The following is a 26,937-nucleotide window of genomic DNA, read 5'->3' on the forward strand; positions in this document are numbered from 1 at the left end:
AACTAGACTTCGGTTTAAATGGACTATCCGGATTTAAGATCACAAAAGTAAATATTTAGATAGAAGTGCTTCCTCATAAAATTCTCTTTGGTCTGTAATACACCGTAAATGCAAGATACTCTTGTAATTCAGTGCTTGAATGAGTCGAGAGTTTATTGATGTGAGGAAAAGTCAACATTAGGTGGAAGAGGGGCTTTTAAGAAGCCCATTATAACCACTTGTAATGGAAAATGTCGTTCGCATTAGAGATTGATTTAAGGACCTCTGGTTCTTCACTGAAGCACGAGGACTGCCGTGTGGTGCTCTGTGCAAATCATGTTTATAGCATCCTTTGCTGATCTCTTTCTGGTTAATCTGTTGGTGTCTAGAGGTGAAAGGGCCGCATCTGTCTTGTTTAAGGAATTTAAAAATTCCCTGAAATTGAAAAGAAATCAACGATTAGCATAGTTTAAATTTATCGAATAGAATATATTAGAGAAAAAAGAAAAGGCTTTGCCAGTTCTAGAGAGATACAGCAGCACCAGATGTCAGTTCTTGGATCATTTAATCATTTTTCTCTTGTGCATATTTTTGTCAATATTTTTCCACTGGAACTAAATATGCGTTTCTGGCTCGGCTTGCAATATAAAAATTTTCCAATTAGATTGTTATGACTTCATTTTTATTCATGAGGGGAAATCTAATAAAGAGAAATCATCGCATATGGTGGTGTGCAGGCGAGGAACTTTAAAATAAACCACCTGGCCCAGGCCCGGGCAGACAGCTGGCGTTCTGATGCTTTCTGGAGTCCAAGAGAGGCTGGCGTGAGCCTCCATCCCCCGGCCCCAAGTAATTCTGAGTTTGAGAGGAATCCTTGGATTTATATCAGTTTGCCATATCAGTGATATAAATGAGGTTGCCATATAATTGACCTTACCCCAAGTCTAGATTAGTTACTTGCGTGGCTTTTATGTGGATTTTCTTCTTCATTCTCTGTTACCTAGTCCGTATAAAGTATAAAGAAAATATGAAACACGGTGGTTTTTGACTTGAAGGCACTTTCGGTTTGTTTGCAGCTGGGGAGGAGGCTAAGTGCGGTAGCCTTGTCCGTTGTCACCCAGTGTAATGAAGTGCCCCCCAGTAAGAGATAAGGGGCATGTGAAACAAGCTTAATGGAGAGAGAGAAGGGCACTCAAGTGGTCAGGGAAGGCTTCAGAGCAGAAACGGGCCTTGTGCTAGATCTGGCCAGAAGGAAGACGGTAGCAGAGTTGCTTCAGAGTTGGGGAAAGAGTAAAAGATGAAGGTTGCGAGCTGGGTAATTCATGCAGGCGTGGCTTTTCCCCACCGATGTGGCCCTGTCAGAGGTCTCAGTGGCCCACTGCCGCAGTGCCAGCTGCATTTGTCTTAACCTGCAGCATTTATGCTGAGAGCATGGACGCTGCTGATTCCAGATTTCTTTTCTAGCTCTGTCCACATGCTTTCTGGCTCCGCGGTTACTCACAGGCATTGAAGTGTACACCAAACTGGACTGGTGCCGATTCCATTGCTGCTGTGGAACTAAGGAAACTAGTACGTCTCAGCCTCATTTTAATGGATACTGAACTCATAATGTGGTTGTAAGGATTAAAAGAGGTAACGTAGATAATATGTTAAAGTAAATGACTTACAGTAGGCAGGCGTCATGACTTGTTTGCTTTTCCGACCTGGTAGCCACCCTGTTGTCCTTGCCTGAATGTGTCTTGCCCTATCCACATCCTTACCTGTGCGCAGGTGTGTTCCCTTTTTCTGGAGTGCTATCTCTTTTTCCTCCTTACCTATTGAAATCGTCACTGCCCTGAAAGATTTACTTTAACATCTCAATCAAAATGGAACGTTGGGTCTTTTGGATTCCCAGTGGTAGTCTTTGGGACAGCTCCAAGTTACTAACCCTACATTTTCATTATTTTTGCACAACTCTCATTTTCCCTACAGGTTGGTAAACTTGAGGGTGGAGCCCATGTCAGGGGCGAGGAGATAGAGTTCAGGCGGTGTCCCCTGATGTGTTTCCATACAGGGACTTGTGCATAGTTGTCGTGGTTGCAGGATATTCTCATCATCATGTTGGCCCCCCTCCTTAACCACAGCCATATGCTGATAATTTCTAAATCTTTTTCTTTAGCCCTAACTCCATTCTTGTGCTGTAGATGTAATCACACATCTTGTGAAGATCTCTAGCTGACTAGCCTATGGGCCCCTCCAAACCAGCATGTCCAGAACCTTCTTTCATCTGTTTATGCTCCCCTGTCTGACCCCTTCATGTAAATTGTATCATATCTGTGATATCACCGTCTACGCAGACCCTGAAGCAACAACTTGGACATTCTTCATTTCTTCCTTTCCCATGTTGTCTACATTGAATGAGTCATCAAATCTCAACTAATCTGCCTCCTAAATATTTTTTGAATTTATTCCTCCTCTTTCTGTGTTAAATATTGCTACTTAAATGTGGGCCTTCTCTCTCAAGTAGTTTTACTGTAATTTCTTTCTAATAGATCTGCGTCACCCTATGCTTCATTCTTTTTTTAAAAAAAATTTTAATTGATTTTGATAGAGAGAGGGAAGGAGAGGGAGGGAAGGAGAAAGGGAGGGATGGAGGAAGGGGGGAGAGAGAGAGAGAGAGAGAGAGAGAGAGAGAGAGAGAGAGAGAGAGAGAGATCCACATGTGAGTGAAACATTGATTGGCTGCCACCTGCATATGCTCCAGTCAGGGATCAAACCTACAACCTGGGCATGTGACCTGACTGGGAGTTGAACCAGTGATCTTTTGGTGCATGAGACAGTGCTCAACCAACTGAGCCACACCGTCCAGGGCTATGTTGTATTCTTTTAAGTCCATTTTCTACAATCTGCATATATAGATATCTCCCTCATGTAAAACCCCATGGTGGCTTCCTTTCATACACATCAGAGATATTTAATCTTGTGAACCATCCCTGGTCAATTTGGTGATGTCTTCTGCAAGGGCTGCCATTGGGTTCAGTGTGACTGCTTGGTGTAGTGAAGGGGGTGGGCAGCACATAATGCATAGCTATGAAGCTCAGCTTTTTAGTGTGGCACAAAGGGTCTTCCATAACCTAATGTTGGCCATGTCTTCATCCTCAGCTCCCATGGTTGCTCTGCTTCACATTGAATCCTGGCATAGGAGGGAAATATTGTCCTCTTGCTTTTGTTCAAGCTGGACCTGCTTCCCTGTACCCTTTAACTAGGACACCCCTCCTCATCCTTCAGGTCTTGGTGTGTGTGAGGAGTGCATAAGGCTGAGTGTTCTTCCTCTAGGCTCCGGTGGCACCTGTGCCTTCTCCATAGCCGCCCATTGACCGGGAATCCTAGGTGTTTCCCTTGCAAGACAGTACTTTGCATTAGGGCAAATATCATGTTATATTTATCTGTGGTCTCTGTTATATAACAAATATCATGTTAGGTTTATCTGTGGTATCAGTACTTATTCCAGCACCTTTCATATAATATGCATTGTGCATTGTTTATTGAGTTGAAATGAATTAGTAAATAATTTGATTGCTCAACACTCTGCTTTTACTTTGATGCCCCTTGAGGGTGTAAAGACAGATTTAGGGAAGGTTGGTGCTCTGCAGAAAAGTCAGGTCCGTGAATCAGGCAGTAAGTAGACACTGGGAATTTTTGAGCAGGGCTGTGGGGATGAAAGTGGTATTTAAGGAAGATTGATGTGGAGACAACCTTGCATTATAGGTTGAAAGTGCTCCTGGGAAGCGTAGGTGCAGGGAGCAGGAGTGGAGAGGCAGAGGCAGAGAGGCAAGCGGATGAAGCCATTGGGAACAGCTTCCAGAGGCTTCGCACTTTCATTTCCACGTTTGCTCAAGTGGGATGGTCTCGCTGGCGTGTTTCCGAAAACAAAATAGAACAGTGATGTGATTTTTATTTTTAAAGAAAACATTCTTGTGAAACACCTAGCTGATCCATTTTCCATATGTATGACACATAGTCATTATTAATTACTTGAAAAGAGTGATTGTGAGTTTAAATTTTAAAAAAATATAATAGCTTCTGATAGCTGGCCTAAACTCTTCCAAAGCCTGTGGTTTTCATTTCAGCACATTTTGAAATAATTGTTAATTATGAGGAAAACACTTCAGTTTCTTTTTCTAGCCGCCTTTTATTTTTTAGTTTTGTTAAAATTAGTCCCCATGGGCGTTTGTACTTCATATGACTCATGTGGTTGTGTTGACTGGTAAAGCTTATCTTCCATTTATTATGGGCCATGTAGCTCCACTCTGCCTTATTCTTTTTTTTTTTTTTTTTAATCCTTACCTGAGGTTATGTTCCCTCTGCCTTATTCTTAATATTGGCCATTGTAAGTGTCTTAATTTATAGTTGTTTTGTTGCTTTTTTTATTACAGGGTTATGACTCATTGATTAAATAGAAGAACTTCCCCAAATACTTTGCACTTTTAACTTCATATTATGGATACCAAGGAAGAGAAGAAAGAACGGAAACAAAGTTATTTTGCTCGGTAAGCATTTGCTCTGCAAAGTTATATCAGTACTTAAAAAAATTTTTTTGGAGGGGACTTTGTCTGTATTCTTGGCATTTTGTGGCCTCTGATTGTTCATAAACAGACTAGATAACCTATAGAAGTTAAATATACTTTGTTTCCTGTTCTGTAGCTTAATTGGTTGAGCTATAACTAAAAATCTACGGCATATTTAAAGTCTAATACCTTGGGTGTGGGGTATCGATTACTTAAAAAGTATTTTTGGTTGGGGGCTGAATGGAAAGGCAAAGGAATTAAGCAATGAGAACTCACAGGCACAGAAAAATAAATAGTATTTTTGTAGGAGGTTGGAATGGATGAAAATTCTATCAATAGTATCCATGTCATTTTTAAACATTTTGTATTGATTGATTTTAGAGAGGAAAGAAGAGAGAGATATATCAATTTGTTGTTCCACTTATTTATGCATTCATTATTTGATTCTTATATGTGCCCTGACCGAGGGTGGGACCCACAATCTTGGCGTATCGGGACGACTCTCTAACCAACTGAGCTACTGGGCCAGGGGCTTTGTGTCCATGTCATTTTTAAGGCTTGAACTCATCCAACATATATACATTTGTTAGTATCTGGGAGAAGTAATCTAGTATACAATCAGTTACTATTTACAGATTTAAACATCTATATGGCAGCCACTCACTAATCACAATAAAATGAATAAGCTAAAACATTTGTAAATCAGATCACTTTGCTAATTAGAATGTTTTGAAAATCAGAGTGAGAAGATAAGCTTGAAAGGATCATTATTGTCTCCACTGAAATATTACTTAAGAACTGAATTCAGGATCACCACATTCCCAAACCCCAATTTATGCTCATTAAAAATGCACTTCCTGCCTGGCAGGTGTGGCTCAGTGGTTGAGTATTGACCCATGCACCAAAAGGTCACCAGTTCAATTCCCAGTCAGGGCACATGCCCGGGTTGTGGGCTCAATCCCCAGGAGGGGGTGTGCAGGAGCAGCCCATCGATGTTTCTCTCTCATCAATGTTTCTATCTCTCTCTTCCTCTCCCTTCCTCTCTCTAAAAAAAAAAATCAAAAAAAAATCAGTAAAGACATATTAAAAAATGCATTTCTTGTTTTCTAAATATAAGCCTTGGAAACTAACAGCCAAAGTTATTTGTTGATGTTTTTATCCAGAAATTAAGCTAGGTTTTGGATTACTAATGGAAAAAGGAAGGAAATGAATATTTAAGGAGCTGCTTACTGTGTGCCAAGTACTTATACTATTTTTAAAATCTTTAAAATAAACTTATGTCTTAGGTTTTCCCCCTGTTTTACCAATAAGGTAATTAAGAAAGTGAGCATTTTGTCCGTTTCATGCCAGGTAAGAGTCTGTATTCAAATATAGGATTGTTTTCAAAGGGTGTGTTACAATTAGTAATAGTAAACCATGAATGAGAGGTTTTGGAAAGCAAGAGTTAAACTACTAATTGTAGTGAATTGAAATGTTTTTCACTATTAGGACTATAGAAAGTAACAAGATTGTTTGGGCAAGGAAGACATCAGGCATCAAATGGGTGAAACATTAGAAAGGTAGGACACTGAGAATAAATAAGAACTGTATAGTGATTTTTTTTAAATGCTTTATTTTGAGATAATTATAGATTCATATGTAGTTGTAAGAAATAATACAGGGGTATCCTATATTTTTCATCCAGTTTCCCACAATGGTAAAACCTTACGTGACTATCCTATAATATCACACCTAGAAAACTGACACTGATACAGTTCACTGACCTAATTCAGACTTCACCAGGTTTCATAAGCACTCATTTGTGTTTGTGTGTGTTTTTTTTTTTTTAATATATTTTTATTGATTTCAGAGAGGGAGAGGGAAAGAGAGATAGAACCATGAATGATAAGAGACTCATTGTTTGACTGCCTCCTGCACACCCCTACTGGGGATCAAGCCCACAGCCTGGCATGTGGCCTTGGCCGGAATCGAACCCAGGACCCTTCAGTCCGTAGGCTAACGCTTTATCCACTGAGCCAAACCAGCCAGGGCTTTGGGTGTGTTTTTATGTGTACTTAGTTCTGTGCAGTTTTATCACATGTGTAGATTTGTATGGCCACCATCACAATCAAGATGAGCAATTCTGTCAAAAAGATCCCACGTACCATCCTTTTGTAGCCATATTCACTTCCTTTCCTCTACCTTCCACCCCTCACAACCACTAATCTGTTTTGTTTTTATTACTTATTTCAGAAAGGAAAAGAAAGAGAGATAGAAACATCAATGATGAGAGAGAATCATTGATCGGCTGTCTCCTGCATGCCCCACACTGAGAGGATCAAGCCCACAACCCAGCCATGTGCTCTGACCTCCTGGTCCATAGATCGATGTTCAACCACTGAGCCATGCTGGCCAGGCCACTAATCTGTTTTCAATCCCTATAATTTGTGATCTAAAAAATATTATTAAATGGGATCATGTAGTATAAAACCTTTTGAGATTAGATTTTTTTTCACCAAGTGTAATTCTCTTGCTATCTCAGTTTATTCACTCTGCTGTAACAAACTATCACAGACTGAGTGTGGCCTTTAAACAACAGAAATTTATTTCTCACGCTTCTAGAGGCTGTCTGTCTGAGGTCTGGGTCCCAGCATGATCAGGTTCTGTGTCTGGTAAGAGCCCACTTCTCAATTCATATTGTTACCGTTGGGGAGACCTCCGTGTCCCCACCTGTTGCCAATGGAAGTGGCTTCTTGCGATGTCATGAGAACAGGGATTTTCTGAGACTCGCACAGAAGAATGAGTGATACTTATTTGTGTGGAATTGGACCCCTGAGTTTCCAAGGTCCCCTTTCCCTCCATCCCACCTTGGGAGAAGTCCAGCTGTGTCTTCAGTAGAGCTGGGGTTAAAGCCACCGCCCAGAGCCTCTGTTCCATGTTTGCACAGTCCAGTCCAACATCAGGCGAGCTTAGCTTGTGTTCCCAGCTGGAGTCCATTGTGTGGGGGTTCCATATGGCCATGGGCTATGCAGCTTCTAGGGCCGCATGGCTAGGGAGGGAACATGGGTGCGTGCAAGGAAGCAGGAGCCAGGCCAGAGGAACAAGAGAGAGAATTGCTTTGGGGATTTTATCCTAAGATTCCATGTGCTTGCAGTGCCTGTACCCCCTCTAGCCAATCCATGGCTCCCCAGGCAAGTGTCTTCCCTCCGTCACCCCGACTTCACTGTGCATGCGTCCATCTTCCATTTGTCCAGTCCCCTCCCCGAGTGATCTGCAGGGAGTGGATCCGTGGTTCCTTGTGGGGAGTGTTAAGTGGCAGCTTCCTGGCGAGGCTGCCTGGGTGACCATGAATGTCTGGCCTTCCTGGCTTTCTTCCTGTTGTTAATGTTAGCTAGCTCATTAGAACAGGGACAGGATAAGGTGGTCCTCTTGTTCTAAGCACACATGATGGAAGGGGCAAGGAGCTTTTTTTACAAGTGCACTAATCCCATTCATGAGGGGTCTACCCTCATGACCTAATAACCTCCCAAAGGCCCCCACCTCCTAATGCTACCACATTGGGCATTAAGTTTCAACGTTTATTAGTTTTTTCCTTTTATGGATTCTGCTTTCGATGTCAAGTCTAGCAACACTCTGCCCTGCCATAGGTCTTAAAGGTTTTTTTTCTTCTTAAAGATTAATAATACTAATTTATATTAAGTTAGTAACCAGCTTGAGTTAATTTTTATAGAAGATGTGAATTTAGGTCAGGATTTTTTTTTTTTTTGCCTGTGGGTACCCTAAATAGTGATTTCAAAAGCTATAGTGCCTGCCCTGGCCGATGGGCTCAGGGGTTAGAACCTCAGCCTGTGTACCGAAGTGTCTCAGGTTCGATTCCCAGTCAAGGGCACGTACCTGGGTTGCAGGTTCAATCTCGGCTTTGTTTGGGGCACGTGTGGGAGGCAACCAATCAGTGTCTCTCTTACATTGAGGTTTCTCTCTCTCTTATTCTACCCCTCCCTCCCTTCCACTCTCTCTAAATATCAATGGAAAAAATATCCTTGGGTGAGGATTACCACGACAACAAAACAAACAAACAACAAACAAAAGCAAAAGTTACAGTGCCTTCTCAGTCTGAATCCAAATTGATTCCAGTAGTAAGGGTGACTGGTGGGTCATGAACAACCTACTCAAAGTTAACCACTTCTTGTTCCTAAGATGTAGAGTTAGGGAAGTCCCTTAAACTGAGAATGCAAGATGATATGAAAAACAATAGTGTTTTCAACTCAGAAATGTCAAGTTATTGTTATGTTTGCTTTGATCTCTTGTGAAAACTATTCTAACAATACTTTAAGAAAAGCATGTAAAAAAATGAAGTGTAACCTTAGAAGCATAGAGATAGAACAAGAACAAAAATCAGTGGTGCTATTAAGAGAATATGTCAACATGATTATTTACTAGGAATTGAGAGAGAGAAAGAAAGACAGACAAACCCATAGTTTAGCCATTATAATGCAAAATTGGTCAACTTATTAAAAACAAAAAGCAAAAAACAACAAAAAAAACCTTCATTATCAGAAAAGAGGCAGCCAAAGTTATAAATCTTTTCAAATACCTTCTGACTAAAACTGTGGCATTCCATAAAATCAGTTACTGATAAGGCCAGTTTCTGACAACACGGGGCTGATTTCTCTGGAGCCGTGTGCATAAGGGCAGTCCAAGCAGGATCTCCAGAGAAGAATGTCAAGTCTGGCAAAGGGCAAGACCAAACTGATGCAATCACCAGTCTGTGGGAGTGTGCAGGGAAGATCACGAGGAAGATCTCTCCTGATTTCTGCCTGCCACCACCCACAGTATTGCTTTTAAACTCTGCTCACCCTCCCCGATCCCTTTTCCCTTAAGAGTAATTATGTAGCCTATTTTCTTTTCTTTCTTTCTTTTTTTAAATATTTTTTATTGCCTTCAGAGAGGAAGGGAGACAAGAGAGAGAGAGAAACATCAATGATGAAAGAGAATCACGGATCTGCTGCCTCCTACATGCCCCCTACTGGGGATCGAGCCCACAACCCAGGCTTGTGCCCTGACCGGGAATTGAACCTGGGACCCTTCAGTCCGCAGGCCGATGCTCTATCCACTGAGCCAAACTGGTTAGGGCAAGTAGCCAGTTTTCTTGGTGCACTGTTTTACTATGTGTTTTCATAAACACCATGTGATTATGTTTGCTAAATAATCCTTTATTTACCTCTTTTGCTGACATTTCTCTGAATTTAGCATCAAAGAAAGAAAAGCTTAAAAGACTCTCTTTTAAAAATTTTGGTTTGAAATTAGCAATTTGAGGATCACTCAACACTTCCTTTCTTATAATTTATCTTGAAATATACTTTTGTAACTCTAAATGCCGAGAGTGAATTAGCATCACTACTAGATAAGTTTATTCTGGATAAACCCTAAGGAGTTTGAGGCTCTCCTGGCCCTAGCCCACCTGGTTTTCAGGATTCTCAGTGTTGTTTTGTACGGGTTGTTTATTCCAGATCTAACAACTCATGAGACATTTTCCCATGCATCTCCAAAGAATTTGTATATACAAAATTACTATGTCATATATCTGTGTATCAATCCTTGCTACTTGACAGGTCTTGAAACCAAATGAAAAACTGAATTATTAAAGCAAATTATACTCCCTGTCCTACCCTCTGGAGTGATCCTTATATATCACTGTTGCCCCTGTGCGCTTTTCCATCCCCTCTTCCACACTCATTTTGACATTATTTGGCTTTGGTAGAATTTAGAACCCACGTGGTGATTTTTCTGTAGGTCCCTTCATGCTCTTTGTATGTGTGCTTGAAATTCTTTAAGAACATAATTTTCAGGATGGAGGATTCATTTAGGATATCAAAAATGTATTTTTAATGAACCCTGCGCGGTGTCTCCCCCGCTCTGATCAGGTCTGAGAGGGCCTGTGAGTAGAAGGCGAGTGGTAGAAACCCCCCAGGAGACTGTGTTCACTTTGGTTCCTCTCCCTGCACTTGCAGGTCCTCCCACTCTTTCTTGGTTATCAGGAAAAGCAGTGGTGCTATTTGGGGCCGCCTCACCCCCACCCCCAAGGATGCAGAGCATAGGGCACATCTTAGCGCCCAGCCCCCCTCCCTGGACATCTCCCACTTCTGTCTCCAGCCTTTGCCCTGCCAGTTCGTTCTTCAGCTAATGTTTGAAAATCACTTCAGTGTATAATCTTGGCCAAGTTTTCTAAACTCCTTCATGCTGTATTGTTAAATGTGGCTAATAATAACCCACTAACAAGAAGTCTTCAAAGAAGGAAGCATCCCAGCCGAACCAGGAGAAGAAGCCCAAATGGACACAGCAAAAGGGGACCGAACTAGTTCTGTCCCTTGTCCACACTGATAGAGGGTTGACCTCTTCTTCAGGGAGGAGGATCTGATATTGGACTATTTTTTATTATTCTGTGTACTACGTAGTAAGCTGTGTAGCTCTCTTGTTCAAACAAAAGCAAACCAAGATGGCTGTGAAGATTGGTGTAACATACAGAGTGCCTGGCACAGGGAGTTCACTCCTGTAAAAACAAATCATGACCTTAACGTCTGTGCCTACCTACACCTTCACCTTCACCCTGAAGAATCCTCATCTTAATACCCCACTCCCATCCCGTGAGCTGCTCCCATTGTTCAGATGAGGGGGGCAGGAGCAGTTACAACAATGCCAAGTGGAATCGTAGTTTCCCAAAGGCACGTTGTTATGAGCACAGCTAGGTTCTGGACTATCATGAAGTCTAATTGTAAAGTCTGAAGGGCTTTCAGAAATCTGAGTCACCCTTAACAGTTGGACCTTAAGCCCATGAGGGGAAATTGTTAATGCTGTGTTGGCCCCATACCAGGGTACTTTATATATATCAGTTTCACAATGCTTACTGATTCTCATATATATATATATATGACAGATAAACTGCTAATCAGAGCCTCACCACTGGTGTTGCTTGTCATAACCTCATGACTCAGGTAGTTGTTCCAGATACCCTGACCCCTTAGTCCTCAGATGGCCAGAGACACAGGCTGGTACCTGTAGCCAGGAGCAGCATCTTACTCCAGGGTGCAGTATAAGTATTGCCTTCTTCTGTGCATGCTTTGATGTGATAAAGTTTGGGAGAAGTGGTCCAAATTATCTTCATACCAAGGCTCGGATATATAAAAGTTTTCATCTCCAATTATGTCTTGGCATATTTGGCTCTTTTAGTCCCGGCAGCGTAACATTAATTTACACCAATGTAAATTAATTTGCAGAAATGCATCCTGTGAGACCTAACTTATAAGCAACCTTTTGTAAAATAATGTGTTTATAACATGAAGACATCCCATATGACGTGTCTTGTCAACTTTATCCATCCATGACATAGTTGATGTCAGAGTATTAACCCACCAAAGCAGTAAGAAGCCTGCAGTCTGTATACACCACCTGTGTAAGTCAGGGTTTTGATCCACTTTACTCTCTAGGCTTGTGTCTTGTCTAAAAATACTTGTTGCCTAGCCCGGCTGGCGTGGCTCAGTGATTGAGCATCGACCTTCCACCTATGAACCAGGAGGTTGGGGTTTGATTCCCAGTAAGGGCACATGCTCAGGTTTCAGGCTTGATTTCCAGTAGGGGGCATGCATGAGGCAGCCGATCAATGATTCTCTCTCATCATTGATGTTTCTATCTCTCCCTCCCTTACTCTCTGAAATCAATAAGATAAATACATAACAAGACTTGTTGCCTATAATGGAAATGATTGCACAAATACATTTGGACAGAAAACCTCAGCTTGCCCTCTTGGTCAAGTATAGAGTCTAAGATTCAATGGCAGAAGTCACCTGCCTGGGTGTGGCGGGTTGATCTGCAACGAGGCTGAGGGCACACGGAGGCAGTCTTTGAACCCCGGGAAGGAGCCGTCTCTTTGTGGTATGTCTTGCGAACAATTAATACACCACATATTCAAGAAGAACCTTAGTATGTCCAAGATTTGAGGAGAAACTTTATTACCAGTTGTAGGATTAGATGTTTAGTCAGATTGCAGGTTTCAACTGAGTCATTGCATGAAAAGCAAGTAGAGCCATTTGCAGTGCTTAGCAGTTGTTAGCTCTCAATATTTGATTAATACTTTATTTTCTCAGTTTCACAATGCCAACTGATTCTACTGCAACTTAATAATAGCATTTGTTAGTACTTTACCGTGTGCTTTCACATGCTTTCTGTCCCTTTGTCCCCACAGTGATCTTATGAGTAGATATCAATGTAGATGCTGAAAAAAATAGTTCAGGGGGTTAAATAACTTGCCTCAAATCACTTAGCCTTTAAATGGAGGGTCTGAGCCCTGAATCTCAATCCACTTTGTCAGTATCTCTGATTATTTTTTTTTCATTCCATGTCATGTCAGTTTAAATTGCATTAAGCATTAATTTTTACTTAGTCTGAGAGGGGGGATTAGAACATTATGTTAGCATCATAGAGTGATAAGTAGAAAACGTTGAACCTGGGTCTGGAAGTAGAATGTTTTAGTTGCCTTTATTGGAAGCCATGTTTGATTTCGATTTCTGAGAAGCATCCCAGAGGACTCCGGTTGCTACTAGGGACACACGCCTCAGTGACCGCAGCACTGCCCAGCACACTTTCCTGTCCCATTGTCCTCGCTCTTGTTTGTTTACATGTTCACAGATGGGCCATCCGGAGGGCGGAGACCCTGTAACAGTTCAGTAACTCCTTCCTGTGCCTTGTTAAATGTGGTTGGCATGTAATGTGTTACATTGTTTTTTGCTAACTGGCAGACTGAGAATATCTAAAACAGCTTCTTTAATGTAGAATATAGATGGTCTGTGAGCCTTCATGTTTATCACTGCAGACTTTTAATGATTCAGCAGTATTATTAATCTTAACAAAGATTAAGAATATTTTAAAACCATTTCCTGTGAAAAAGCTGTTTGTGCCTCATTTGAAAATATTACCAATTAAACTCTTGAATGAGCTATAATATTGTTAAGGTTGATGTTTCCTATTTTCTTGATTGAGTTCAGATTAGGCAGCTCTTCAGGAAACATTTACATATTGTTTGTAATATGTTTATGGGAAAAACATCCATGAATAAGTTTGATCTGATAACGTTTTCAGGAAATCATTAATTTTTCTCTACAGATTAAAAAAAGGCTTATTAAACATTTATACAGTCTTAGTCGAACTCATACTTTTTGCTACACTTTTAATGAACAGGAAGAGTTACTTGATTTAATTCATGTAGAATACTACTTATCAATCTGTAGGTTACAAACTCATTGGAGCATCATGAAATCAATTGAATGGGTAGGAACCAGCACTTTTTTCAATGGAATGGAACAGAAGAGATTACTCTGGGTTAAGCTAGACAGATTAGAAAATACCAGCTTGTGTTGTAAGTAGTCACATGAAATTTCTGTTTTAAATACTTACATTTAAATATGATAAGAAAATGACTCATTGATTTAGAGCAGTCTTTGGTGGTTAGTACACTGGAAGTGAGGTGATTTCTCACTTGAAAATGAAGTTCTTTGGAAATTGTCGCTCTAATACACGTTAATCAGTGGTTCAAAGATAGCTGTACTTAAAGTACCTCTTATCTACACTAATAAAAGAGAAACATGCAAATTGACCGTACTTCCGCTACACCCACAAGCCATGCCCACCAGCCAGTCAGGATTGAGTAGGCAAATTAACCCAACCAAGATGGCTGTGGCCATGGAGCCAGCAGGAGGCTTGGGTTTCCCCAGCGGTGGAGGAAGCCAAGCTTCCTGGCCTGCCCTGGCCTCTGCTCAAGGCTACAAAGTTTCAATTATAGAAGATAAATAAATCCCAGATACCAGGGCCTCTGCTTGGGTCACTGGGGTCGTGGCCGGCCTGCAAACCACCACAGGCCCCTCACCCAGGCCGCCCCACACCCCAAGGGAACCCCCTCCCTGATCCGGGACATCCTTCAGGGCAAACCAGCTGGCCCCCACCAATGCACCAGGCCTCTGTCCTATCTAATAAAAGAGTAATATGCAAATTTACCATCACTCCAACACACAAGATGGCTTCCCCCATGTGGTCAAAGATGGCTGCCCCCATGTGGACACAAGATGGTCACCACAAGATGGCCAGCAGGGGAGGGCAGTTGGGAGGGACCCAGGCCTGCAGAGGAGAGCAGTTGGGGGGACCAGGCCTGCAGGGGAGGGCAGTTGGGGGGGGACCAGGCCTGCAGGGGAGGACCAGGCCTGCAGGGGAGGGCAGTTAGGGGTGAACAGGCCTGCAGGGGAGGCAGTTAGGGGCAATCAGGCTGGCAGGGGAGCAGTTAGGCATCAATCAGGCTGTCAAGGGAGTGGTTAGGGGGTGGTCAGGCTGGCAGGCAGAAGCAGTTAGGGGCAATCAGGAAGGCAGGCAGGCGAGCAGTTGGGAGCCAGCAGTCCTGGATTGTGAGAGGCATGTCTGACTGCCCTACTGGGCAGTTGGACATCCCTCAAGGGGTCCCAGTTTGGAGAGGGTGCAGGCTGGGCTGAGGGACACACACCCCCATGCACAAATTTCGTGCACCAGGCCTCTAGTATAAATATACTTTCCAACAGTGCAGGGTATTGGGACCTTACAAAATGAATTTCAAGTGATAAATCAATGCCAGTGATAAGCATGTCTTCATTTAACCTGAAATCCCAGGCTGATCTGGACTGTCCCAGAGACATCCAATGAGACTGACACCTAATAAATGGAACTATTGTGGTCACAAAGCGTGGGCAGCTTTTGTTTGGGTGCGTCCTGCAGGTTTCTCTTCTGTAGAACTACTTCCTAACTGTGGGGCCTGGGTTACAGTCTTCATGTCTCTAAAATGAGAATAATAACAGTGCCTACCTTATCTGGTTGTTGAGAGGACTGACAATCAAAATACATAAAGTCTTTAGAAGTGGCACTAATGAAAATTAACTATAAGGAATTCCAGTGTAAAAGCACACTGCCTAAATGAGGAACACAAGAATAAATGGGGAAAATTAAGAATAAATAGATAGGCACAAATTTTATGTAAATTTTCAGGAAGTATATTTTTCCCTTGAAATACGTCCATAGACATGTTCTAGTCACAAGCCTGCAGTGAAAGACCCAAGACTCCAGACTCCATACACAGAAAGGATCAGAACCCATGAAAAGTAAATGACTTAAGCTGTCCTCCTCCTTTTTAATGTTGTTGCTGACAGTGGAGGAAGGCTTCAGCTGAATTGACTCCTGAATTTGGACTTACATTTGGCATTGTCAGCTTGAGATATTTTTGTTACATACATTTGAAACTTTTCATTATTGCTGGTACAACGACTCTTTAGCAAGAGAAAACTGAGTTCTGAACCAGAAAATGCTTTGTGCACACAGATCTAGAAACTACAGCTCATGCTTGTAGTCCAGCTGTTGGTGCTTTTAGTAGAAATCCCCCCCACCCCGAAAATTCATATCTGAAAATTCCCCCTCTGCCATCATAAGTCAAATGCTAATTGCATATCCTCCCACTTATCTTCCCATATTAGTCTTCCTGAGCCTCAGTTCAAATATGTCACTTCTGCACCCCAAATTCTTCTCTCAAAGATAAGGTCCTGCATTTCTATCTCTCTGTCTTTATCTCCTTTGACTTTCTGTAACTGTCTTACGCCCCCTCAGAACTTTGCTTTCATTATACAAAGAACTGCTCTTCACTGTCCTGTCCTTATAAATTATGTCAAACCCATCACTCTGGCAAAGCCATCTTCAACTGTGACACTGTCTCCTTGAGGCCTTTCCTATTTCATTTAATCCTTCATATACCCAGTAACAACACTCGCATCTTCTCCGCATTATTTGATGCTTGTTATTTACTAGTATTGTTAGTTCTTTTTCATTGTTCTATTCCTCATAAGGTCTAGCTAGCTTCATGCCCTGCAATAACAGTCATTTACAATGAGTAGTAGCTTCCGTTGTTTGAATGTTTACCATGCAACAGAGGCTAATTTGCATACTCAATTAATCTCATTATTTCCTCATGAGGTAGGTAGGTCCTGTTAGCATCCTAACTACAAATAAAGATACTAAGCCTTATGATGGATGATAGGGCTTTGTCCAGGGTCACACAGTATGAAGTGCAAGGTCCAGGACTCAGCCGCAGTATGCCTGATCTCACAGCCCATGTTCTTAATTATTGTGAACGTTGAGTTGAGTTTTATAGAACCTTATTAGTTATTTATACAAGGATAAGTGAGACTCCCTGATCTAAATGATGAAATGTTTTAAAGTACTAAACATGTTTTCTGATTTTCAGTGTAAAAGTGTCCTAAGGAACTTTAGAACAAACTAGGGAATTGCTGCTCTTTGAAGGAAACTTTGAATGTCTCTACATACCATCAAAAATGTCATTCATCTCCTGACCTTGGTCTATATTTTTTGGATGTGGCAAGAATTCCCCTAATATTTCCTTCCTAGATTCAGAGTTGGAGGTTCTAACTGCTGAAATTTTCTTAGCTTTGACACTTCTGTCATAAAGGTGATGACCTGGTGCTTGGGCCAAGGGGCATAGTTTCATGCATTTACCCTCCCCGCCTTCTTTTCATTTACTATTCCAAATAAAGTTTGCAGGAACAAAATGGTTAATGTCCCATTTTTTCCTGTACTCATTTTATGGTATATGACATCGGGGAAAGTGTAGCAGCCCTGCCTACTTGTTTTAGCTTTTTGCTTCTTCACACATCAAAATGGGAGTGAGAAGGATAACAGGCCAGGTTGAAGAAGACTGAGCAATACACAGGGTACTCTGTGGTTTGCAAATGTGATTCAGTGCCAAATAAAGCCACTGATGTATCAGTACCATAGAGCATGAATCTGAGGGGCAAGAAGTAAGATGAGTAAATTGGATTTAGGGCCCCCTGGGTCTCTTTCCAAAGCATGACAGGATCTAACATCTGCTGAGGCAGAGGGTGGTGGGTAGCAAGGAGGTCTTCCCTCAAGAATTCTGTGCAAGTGAGTTCATGTGAAGAAAAATCAAAGATGACTATGAGGTGGGGATATCATGGACTGAAATGAGAAATACAACTCGATGGTTGTGAGCTAAGAATTGTTTAGGTATGAATGGGGAGTATAAAGGAAATTTAAATGTAGACAAACCAGAGAAGAAAACTTTTAAATGGTACTAGCGAATTTAGGAAACAGTTAGAGGCCAATTATTCATGCTTTAAATATTAATTTCTACATTAAATAAATGAAACCTAATTGTATTTCTACATCATTCTGTGGCATTTAAAAATCCAGCTTGCGTATATATTTTTAATAACACATCTGTTGTACAAATCACTGTGTGGATGATTTGAATTAAGTTATTAATCATTCCATTTGTTTTTTTCTCTGCATGTCAGACTATGTTATTGTTGATTATGGTACATGTTCTTCACACTTTACAACTAGAAGAGCTTTTGGTTTTAGAAGTTGCATAACTTAAAGCAGATGAAGTTTGATATTTCAGATTAATTTTGTTAGCACAGCAGAAAGCTGAACAGTAATTTGGTTATTTCATTTTCAGAAGGTAATTGAAGCAGATGCTGGTGGTGAGGTCATTGGGGATGGAGTCATCCCCATTTCAATGGCTGTGTTACTATTTTTTAAGTGGGAGGCGGGTATTACCTTTTACTCTGCTAAATCAACTGCTTTTACTTGATAATGAAAGAAATTTAAAAAATTTTAACTGCAACTCTGAGCTTATACAATCAGAATTTTGAGGTTTCTTTCTTTTTCTTTTTTTCTTTTTTCATAAACATAGATGTATTTTAAATGGAAAAAAATGAGTTATTTGCACATACACAAATATATGCAAATATGTAATAAACTAGTAGCCCATTTGCAGGAAGAATCCTGCAAGCGGCCGCTGTGGCCTCGTGCGCTGCCGCCGCCACCGCCATTATAGCGACCGCGCCTGTACCCGCGCGCCGCTGTCGCCCGCCCGGCTCCGCCCCGCCCCGCCCCGCCCTCCCCTCTGGCAGCCACCTTGCTTTCCACTTTTCCTCCCTCTTCCTTCTAAGTTGTCTTCAGTCTTCACTCCTCCCTCCCTCAGCGTATGCAAATTAACCGCCATCTTTGTTGGGTAATTTGCATACTCACCCTGATTGGCTGGTGGGTGTGGCTTGGGCTGGTGGGCGTGGCTTGGGCATGGCAATGGTGCGGTCAATTTGCATATTACTATTTTATTAGGTTGGATACTCTTGGCTTGGTGCACGAACACAGGCCGGGCCAGCCGGGGGGAGGGGCCGTGGGTGGTTGGCTGGCTAGCCCCACCCCAATTGGGGGTGGGACTGTGGGGGAGGGGCCACGGGCAGTTGGTGGGCTGGCCCCACCCCCAATCAGGGTAGGGGGGGAGATCAGGGATGGGACCAGCCAGGGGGAGGGGCTGTGGGCGGTTGGCCGGCTGGCCCCGCCCCCGATTGGGGCCAGCCAGGGGGGTGACTGGGAGTGGGGCCTGCTGAGAGGAGGGTCTTCGGGCAGTTGTCTGGTTGGCCCTGCCCCCTGGTTGAATGCCCAGTTGAACTCCCAGTCAAACTCCCCATTGAGGGGACAATTTGCATATTAGCCTTTTATTATATAGGATAATTTTTCTTTTAAAAGAGTGTGGATTTTTAAATAATAAAAATTAGATATACACACATATCTTTTATCTTTAAGTGCAATTTGTACTTTCTTAACAAGTTGTTAAAAACTTAAAATTATAAAATAACTGACTTATGAACCTAATATACATAATGTTTATCTTTTCCTGTTTATTTTTAATGCAGAGGAAAATTTACCTCTAATTTTGAATAAATGACCACTTTGGTTTTTATATTATCTGATGCAAGTAGATACTTAGGACATCTCGAGTTTTTTGACTTAACCAAATGTGAGACTATTAGAGTCCTATAATGTTTGTCCTTGGATTTGAAGTAAATTACTGTGTTATGGGAATAAACATATACATTGCTTATATCTCAGACAGACCTTATGTGCCTGTACCTGTTAAGCCCAGATGGTAGAGTAGTAAACACTACAAATATGGGCCTTGCTCTTATGGAGATTACTTTTCACAAAGACATTAAACAAGTAAACTCATCAGTGCATATGTCTTTAGAAATTGCGGTGCTTGTTATGAGGGAAAATAACAGGATGTTATGAAATAATTGCAAGGGTAGTATCCACTCTAGACAGGAGTGATGTTCAAGGAAAAGTGACACTTAAGCTGATCTTGGGTAGGAGCAGGAGTTTGCCAGATGACGTATGTGTTTAAGAGAAGGGCTGGGAGAAAGGATAGGCAGGGACTGTTCTAAGCAGGGGCGACATTTAGACGGAAAGATTTTAAAGTGGGGGAAAAAGCTGGACAGGTTCCTGGAGCTGCAAGTAGGCCAGTGTGGCTGGAACAGAGTGCTTTTAGGGAGGATAGCACAGAAGGGTGGAGAGGTCGTCTGGGGTAGGGCAGTGGTCGGCAAACTCATTAGTTTGCCGACCACTGCCCTAGAGGGTTAAATCCTCATGTACCCAGAACTCCAGACGCCCAGATTGCAGATTAAAGCAGCAATGCCAAGAAGGCCTGAAAAATAGAGGCAACATTTAGCCTCGGCCAGGGAAATTTTTATATGCTGCTTTCAGGAAAAATCTCCAAGAATAAGTAGCTTGTAGTCCAGAGCTTGCAGACTATAAATAGAGTTACTTCTCTCAATTGGGGTGCACACACAGACACACCTTATATACATACACACATACACGCAGAAAGCAGTACAGGGTCTAATATCTCCCTTGACCTGTGATGAAGATGGTGGCATTCACACTTGTTCATTTTTGCTGAAGAACCACATATATTTCTTTGTGCAGAGAAACTCGTTTGAACCAGTCCAGTGGTCGGCAAACTCATTGGTCAACAGAGCGGCAAACGGCGGGTAGGGCATGCAGGGCCTTGCTGACCATTGTTTAGGAATTTGGATTAAGCAACTAGAGGAATAGAGGTCCATTAAATGAAATAGGAAAACTAGAAATTAACAATTTGAATTTCAAGAATTTCAGTTTGGATGTGTTGAATTTGAGATGCATATGAGACATCCCAGTGGATGTCTGCACAGCTGGGTATGTGAATCTGGAGTGATAACAGGTTGGTCTGGGCTGAGATAGAAATTGAAGAATTGTTGGGCCAGCCAATGGGAATGGATGAGATCATATAGGGAAAGAGTGTTAACTGAAAAGAGACCAGGACAAAGGAATGGGAGTACAATTGGGCAACTCCAACATTTAATGTTCTAGTAGGATGAAATCCAGAAGTGGTAGACTCACAGCAGCCAAGAGGAGAGAGCATTTCAAGGAGGAGAGAATGACCAGCAATTTTCATAGCAGTGAGAGGTAAGTTAAGATGAGGACAGAAAAGTATCCATTAAGTGTGACCAGTGGACATCACTGATAATTGAATAAAAGCTGTTTCAGTGCAGTGGTAGGAGCAGCCAGTTTAATGTAAATGTGAAGTAAAGGAATGGAGACAGAGCTTTGGGCAGTTCTTCTGGGAACCTGGCTGGGAGGGGAAGCCAAAACTTAGGGCCATGGTAGGAAGGAGATGTGGAGGTCAAGGAAGGGTAGGTTTTTAAAGAGGAAGGCAAAAGGGGAGGTATTAGAGCGTGTTTGTTAGCTGATGCAGATGATCCATCAGAGGTGGGTCCACAGAGAGGTCAGCTTGAAGACTGACCCTTATAAAAAGTCAAGAGGACATCAACAAGGTGATAAAGCAGAAGATAGGAGATGAAACACACTAGGTTGCCTGCACTCTGTCCACCCAGGGCCTAGGACACATTATAAAATGTTACTTGTGTATATTTATGGTACCATATTATCTGTTAAAAAAATGTATTTTTTATTGATTTCACAGAGGAAGAAAGAGGGCGAGAGAGATAGAAACATCAATGATGAGAGAGAATCATTGATCGGCTGCCTCCTGCACACCCCACACTGGGGATCAAGCCTACGACCCAGGCATGTGCCCTGACTGGGAATCGAACCGTGACCTCCTGGTTCATAGGTCAGTGCTCAACCAGTGAGCCACACTGGCGGGGCTATTCTCTTTTTGTGATTGCTTACTCTGTGCCAGGTGCTTTATAAATTTGACCTCATTTAATCCTCAGAACAACCCATACGGTAGGTGGTGGTATCTTCCTCATTTTGACAGGCAAGGAAACAGGGTTGAAGTCGTTTAGTAACTTCTCAAGTTATACAGCTGGCAAGTAATGGTGTCAGGATTTCTTCCTATTTGTGGCTAACCCCAAAGCCTTTATTCTAAACTACCTCCATAGTATCCTCCAAAGACATATCAAGTTAATTAGAATAAATCTGTTCCATAGTAGAATTTTCTAGTTTTACGATCTTCATTGAAAACTAGAAATTTTAAATAAAAAATTTTATAACCATTAGTAAAAAATTTATTATAATGTGCCCTCTCTGTAATATGTATCCAATGGTAGTTGGAGAATTTCCAATTGTTTTTTACTGAGTAGAACTTTTGCATATTGTTTTAAGAAACAGATGTACAGTGCTAGGAATTAGAGTACCTTGTTGGTATTAACTATTTTCCTTACTGGTATGAACTTTTAAATTAAACTGTAAGTGACTGGTTTTTTTTTTAGATCTAACTGGCATATAACATTATCTTCAACATAATGATTTATGTATATATTATGAACTGATCAATGACTTGCTAGCTGTTTTAGCAAATTACTTGAACCTGAACGGGGTATGGGAAACTGGCTTATAGCCAGTTGGTCAGAGGAACTGTTAGCAACCTAGACTTGTAGTTGGCATTCTGAGTTGGAGGGGGGTCGTTGGAAACTCTTGTCGATAGGCGATCAGCCAGAAGCCCAGGGCTTGCTTTTGGCTCTGAAATGTTGTTTGGAGGATTGGGGAGAGGGGGCAGAATTGTAGGGGAAAAAACTTCAAAGAGTAGGCATGACACTAAGAATGGACTTGGGGTTCATATATCAACTCCATCTCTCGACTCTGTTTCCCCTTCATTCTCAGGCCCCATAGCCAGCTCCTGGGGTGGCTCTAGACTCTCGTTGTGTGGAGACAGGAAGGTGGGTGCAGCCTCAGCCTCATTTTTCCCGGGTAGGAAAAACCAGAGTGTTACCTGGTAGCTCGTTCAGTCCAACTCAGAGTCGCCCTCATCGGACTACAGTGAAAACTCTGATTTGGGAAAAGGAGCTCGGAGAAGCACAACCTGGCCAGTGGTCAGCTGCTCTTACCGGATATGCCTGACCAGGACGGCAAGGTTTCCCTGCTCTGGCTATGGAGTGGTTCCCTGGCCAGCCTTGTGGCAGCCACCAGTGCTGCTCAGAGTGCCTTGCTCTTGTCCATTGTCCTGGCACCATCGAGGAGGAGCCCTTCTGGGTGCTGACTTCGCTAGCAGCCCGTTTTCTGATGGCGTAGATTTGGGGACCTAGTGATGATGTTTGGAGTTGAGGGATTAAAAGTATATTTTATTTGACAAATCAGAGGGCTCTCTGGCAATACAATCCCATTTTAAAATTTTGCAGACTGTCATTCTGTTTTCATTGGCCAAACACCACGGGCTAGTAGCAAGAACACAGATTTGACTGAGTCATGGTCTCTGGATGGAGATAGAATTTGGCTTGGAAACTTTGGTCTCTCAGCAGTGAACTGGTGCTCAGCCCATCCCCTGGCCTTCTGAGTAGGACTACCCTCTGGGTCTCTGCACCAGGGCAGTAAAAACTAGTGCAGTGAGATGGGGAGACACTATTTATTTGCTTCTTAGGAGCCCTGGACTGTATTGGCATCAGTACAGTGGTGCTATTATTCTATGAGTCTGGCAGGAGGAATAACTGGAGGTGTTTTTTCTTGCGGGGAGGCAGGGGAGTCTGAAGAAGGTCAAGTCTTCATGCTCCTCACCTGTGTACAGTAACGTTCCATACTTTCCCTGAACTACTTTAGTTTTGGGCAAATACTTTGGCTTTCCACCTCTGTAAGACTCCAGGTCACCAGACTCAGCTGTGGTAAGCCACAAACAAAGGTTCTCTCCCAGCAGAGCTTGTCTGTTTTTTTGTAAGACCTTATGGAAGGCTAAAACAAAAATGCTTTAGGATTCCCAGAATTCCCCCAAATTCTCTTAAGTCCCCTGATAATACAGTACTGATACACACATGATCTAGTTTTAAGATCAGCAATCATCTATTTTATTGTCACATAATAACGATGGCTAACTTTCCAGCTGCCATCCAACCCCAGTTCAGCCAGTCCGCATTTTGTGGTCATACACATACACATTTCCATAATAGGCTGGGCTCTCTTTCCCCCTTGGGAGAAGGGCGGGGGGGGGGGGGGGGGTAACCAAATAACAGGAAACAGATCAAACTAGCTTAGGGGGGAAATGGAGTTTGGGATTTATTGGAACACATAAGTTAAAAGGCCCGGGTTAGATTTAGATTTCACTAGAGAAATGATTTGGGCCCGAATAATGTCATCATGACTCGGTTTTTCTGTATCTAAGCTCTTCCATTCTTTTGTATTCCTCCTTAGATTTTACTAAACTGCCAACACAGGAACCCCTTGTGCAACAGCAGGCAAAGCGAGTATGTTCACAAGCCATTAATTGATACAGTCCTGAGATTCACCCTGATTGGACCAGCTTAGAACATGTGCCGGTTCTTGGCATAATCACTGCAGTTGGGCAGCTGTCCAGAAGGGCCTCAGTGCTTTGATTGGACAGTCTGGGTCAAGGATTTCATTCCTAGAGATGGGGTGGAGTCCTTCCCAGATGTGCTATTAAAAGTTGGAGAAGGGTCCTTGATGTCAGATCAAGGAGTAAAAGATGGTAGGGAGGCCAACCAAAGCCTATTCCAGTTATCTGGAGTGTGTCAGATTTTGAACTAGCACTGGAGTTAGCATGTTAAAAAGAAGAATGATGTATGTTGAGTCTCAGTGAGTTTCTAGAAAGATCGGCAAATATAATAGTTAATTCCATCATTGGATGATTCCATGAGATGATTTTTAAGGAGTTTTCCTACCTGGGATTTTATGATGTATGCTTCTTGGAAAACAAAATGGAAAAGAAATTTTTATTAGCTTAGGTAATTATTGTATCATCTTAAATTATTTTACCATTTTAGAATTTTTGATATTGTAACAGCTTTATGTAGAATTCTGAAAACTCAATTCAGTGCTCTCTTTAACACCACACGTCCCTCAAAACAATATCTGAAAATAGAAAAATTAATATATTGATGAAGAGCACCTTATTTTTTGTGTGTATAGTAGTCTTACTAAGGATATAATAGTTGATAAAATGCTGAATTTTAGATTTTACCTATGCAAATTGTAATGTATACGTGGGTTCCATATTGACTGGATCTTCTTTGTCCTAACCCATATAAACAGCAATGGAACTTTTTAAATTTGACTTTCATTTGAACTGTAGTTATTATACTCGCTGCAGAGAGTCTCAGTAATAGTTAAAAACATATTTATTTTCCCTCATCTTATGAAATATTATAATCATTACATTTTGTTTTTCTTCAGAAGCCTTCTTTAATCTCAGCCAAAATAAAGTCCAGCTGAGTTTTCCTGTGGATTAAAGTGGGGACATGGAAATCCACAGGAAATTTGGAAGACTATTATTCCAGCATTGTAAAGGTTTGAAAGAGTCTCATAATGCGTATGAAAATTGAAAAGAATTTCGGAGACCAGAACATTTAAAACTATACAAACAAATATTTATGAGAAATTACCTTGCCTTTTATCAACAACTATTAAAACATCAGGAAGAAAGTACAGTAGGGTCCAAGTGAAAGTTTCTCGGTAAAGAGTGCTGTTGGAGAGGGTGGTCTAATCACTCTGTTTATGGCATGTAATGTACTTTGTTAACCTCAGTGTGCCAAGTGAGGTATTAGTTAGGAAGAAGAGTTAATGAACCCAAAGTCCAGTATTTTGTTGTTTTTTTTCTGGGAGACATGGGCAGGTGTTCGAGTGGTAGGGGAATTGTTAGGTCTCAGGGTAATTAACTGTTCATCTAAAAAAACTTATATTATTATTTATATTAGTAGATTGGTGTTGGGTGGAGTTTGATTTCTACTATTGGAAGGGTGTAGAACAACTTTACTTGCGATATTGGTCCCTTTGAGTCTATGTGACATGGTCAGCTTCAAGGTTTTTATTAATTGCAAAATTTGACATAGATAACTCAACTTATAATTAGCCTGCTTTATTATTCCAGGGCCGAAGTTTATTTGATTCTTGTTTATATGTTCATTCACTCATTCATTCATTCACACCCTACCTTATTCCACAACATTGGAGGCATTATATAAAAACTACACATATGGCCCAGCTGGTGTGGCTCAGTGGTTGAGTGTCAATCCATGAACTGAGTTCGATTCCTAGTCAGGGCACATGCCCAGGTTGGGGACTCAATCCCTAGTGGGGGCTGTGCAGGAGGCAGCTGATCGAAATTTTTATCCCTCTACCTTCCTCTCTCTAATATCAATGAAAACACATTTTACAAAACTACACATATGTCACCCATGTATACCCAGCCTTGTTTTGGTCCATTCCCAGCATTGAGTCAAAAATAAGTATGACAGAAAATAATCCTATCTAATAAAGACGGAGTATGCAAATTGACCGTCACTTTGCAACAAAGACGGTGGCACCCACAGCCAATAAGGAGGGAATATGCAAATTGACACGACAGAGATGCCGGCGGCCGGGCTGGGATGCTTGCATTGTTGCCATGGTGACGACGCAGGTGTTCCACCCCGCCCCGGCAGCTCAGGGACTCTGGGCAGCGTGCGAAGGCAGAAGGTGGCTCTGGGCCCGAGCGAAGGCCCAGGTCCCAGGTGCCGGCAGCCAGGGGAAGGAAGTCCTATTGCACGAATCTTCGTGCATCGGGTCTCTAGTTGAAAATAATTCAAATATTAGCTTCACCTCTCAGAAAATATCCAAGAGGAGAGCAAATGTGTTATATACATATAGTAGAACTTAAAAAAAAAATCCTCTTTTCCCATCTCTCTTACTGTTTACACACTGTCAGCTATTTGCCCAAACTCAGTCTCCTTCTTCTTGAAAATTATACACAAGCTGTTCCCAAATCTAGGCAGCCCTTTCCTTTACCCTTCTTTCCCCCATCTTTACAAGGTATTTTTTCTTGTATTTCCTCTCTTACCCACTTCCTCTCTTACCCACTTATGTCCTTTCCCACTTCCCTCTTAATTAGTTTCTCACATTTGCGTTAATAAGCCCAGAAGAAGGGAAAAGGAAGAAAGCTGAGAATCAAACCCAGAGTTTCCCTTAGGAGGTCACACAGGAACAAGACTGCAATTATCCGTTTATAAAAATACTCTCTTTGTTGCCCTTATGAAAAAATTATACAATGCTAATTAAAAATCGGAAGTCCAGA

At 41.8% G+C, this 26,937-nt stretch overlaps 1 protein-coding gene across 6 annotated transcripts in view; it reads left to right on the top strand.

Annotated features, from left to right (window-relative positions):
• The window catches only part of NCOA7 (nuclear receptor coactivator 7), a 116,797-nt gene that overhangs the window by 11,017 nt on the left and 78,843 nt on the right, over positions 1-26,937 (top strand). For 4 of the 6 annotated variants that reach the window (XM_079781259.1, XM_079781261.1, XM_079781257.1 and 1 more), the window contains exon 2: positions 4,395-4,508. The exons of 1 other annotated variant lie outside the window; for it this stretch is intronic. In XM_079781259.1, the coding sequence (XP_079637385.1) occupies positions 4,459-4,508 (50 nt within the window). In that variant the 5' untranslated portion in view covers positions 4,395-4,458. Of the gene's footprint in view, positions 1-1,443; positions 1,549-4,394; positions 4,509-26,937 lie in introns of all 6 variants that reach the window. One more of the 6 variants, XM_079781258.1, reaches the window with a different exon arrangement.

The sequence above is a fragment of the Cnephaeus nilssonii genome, assembly GCF_951640355.1.
Source record: "Cnephaeus nilssonii genome assembly, chromosome: 9".
In the NCBI taxonomy this organism is placed as follows: domain Eukaryota; kingdom Metazoa; phylum Chordata; class Mammalia; order Chiroptera; family Vespertilionidae; genus Cnephaeus; species Cnephaeus nilssonii.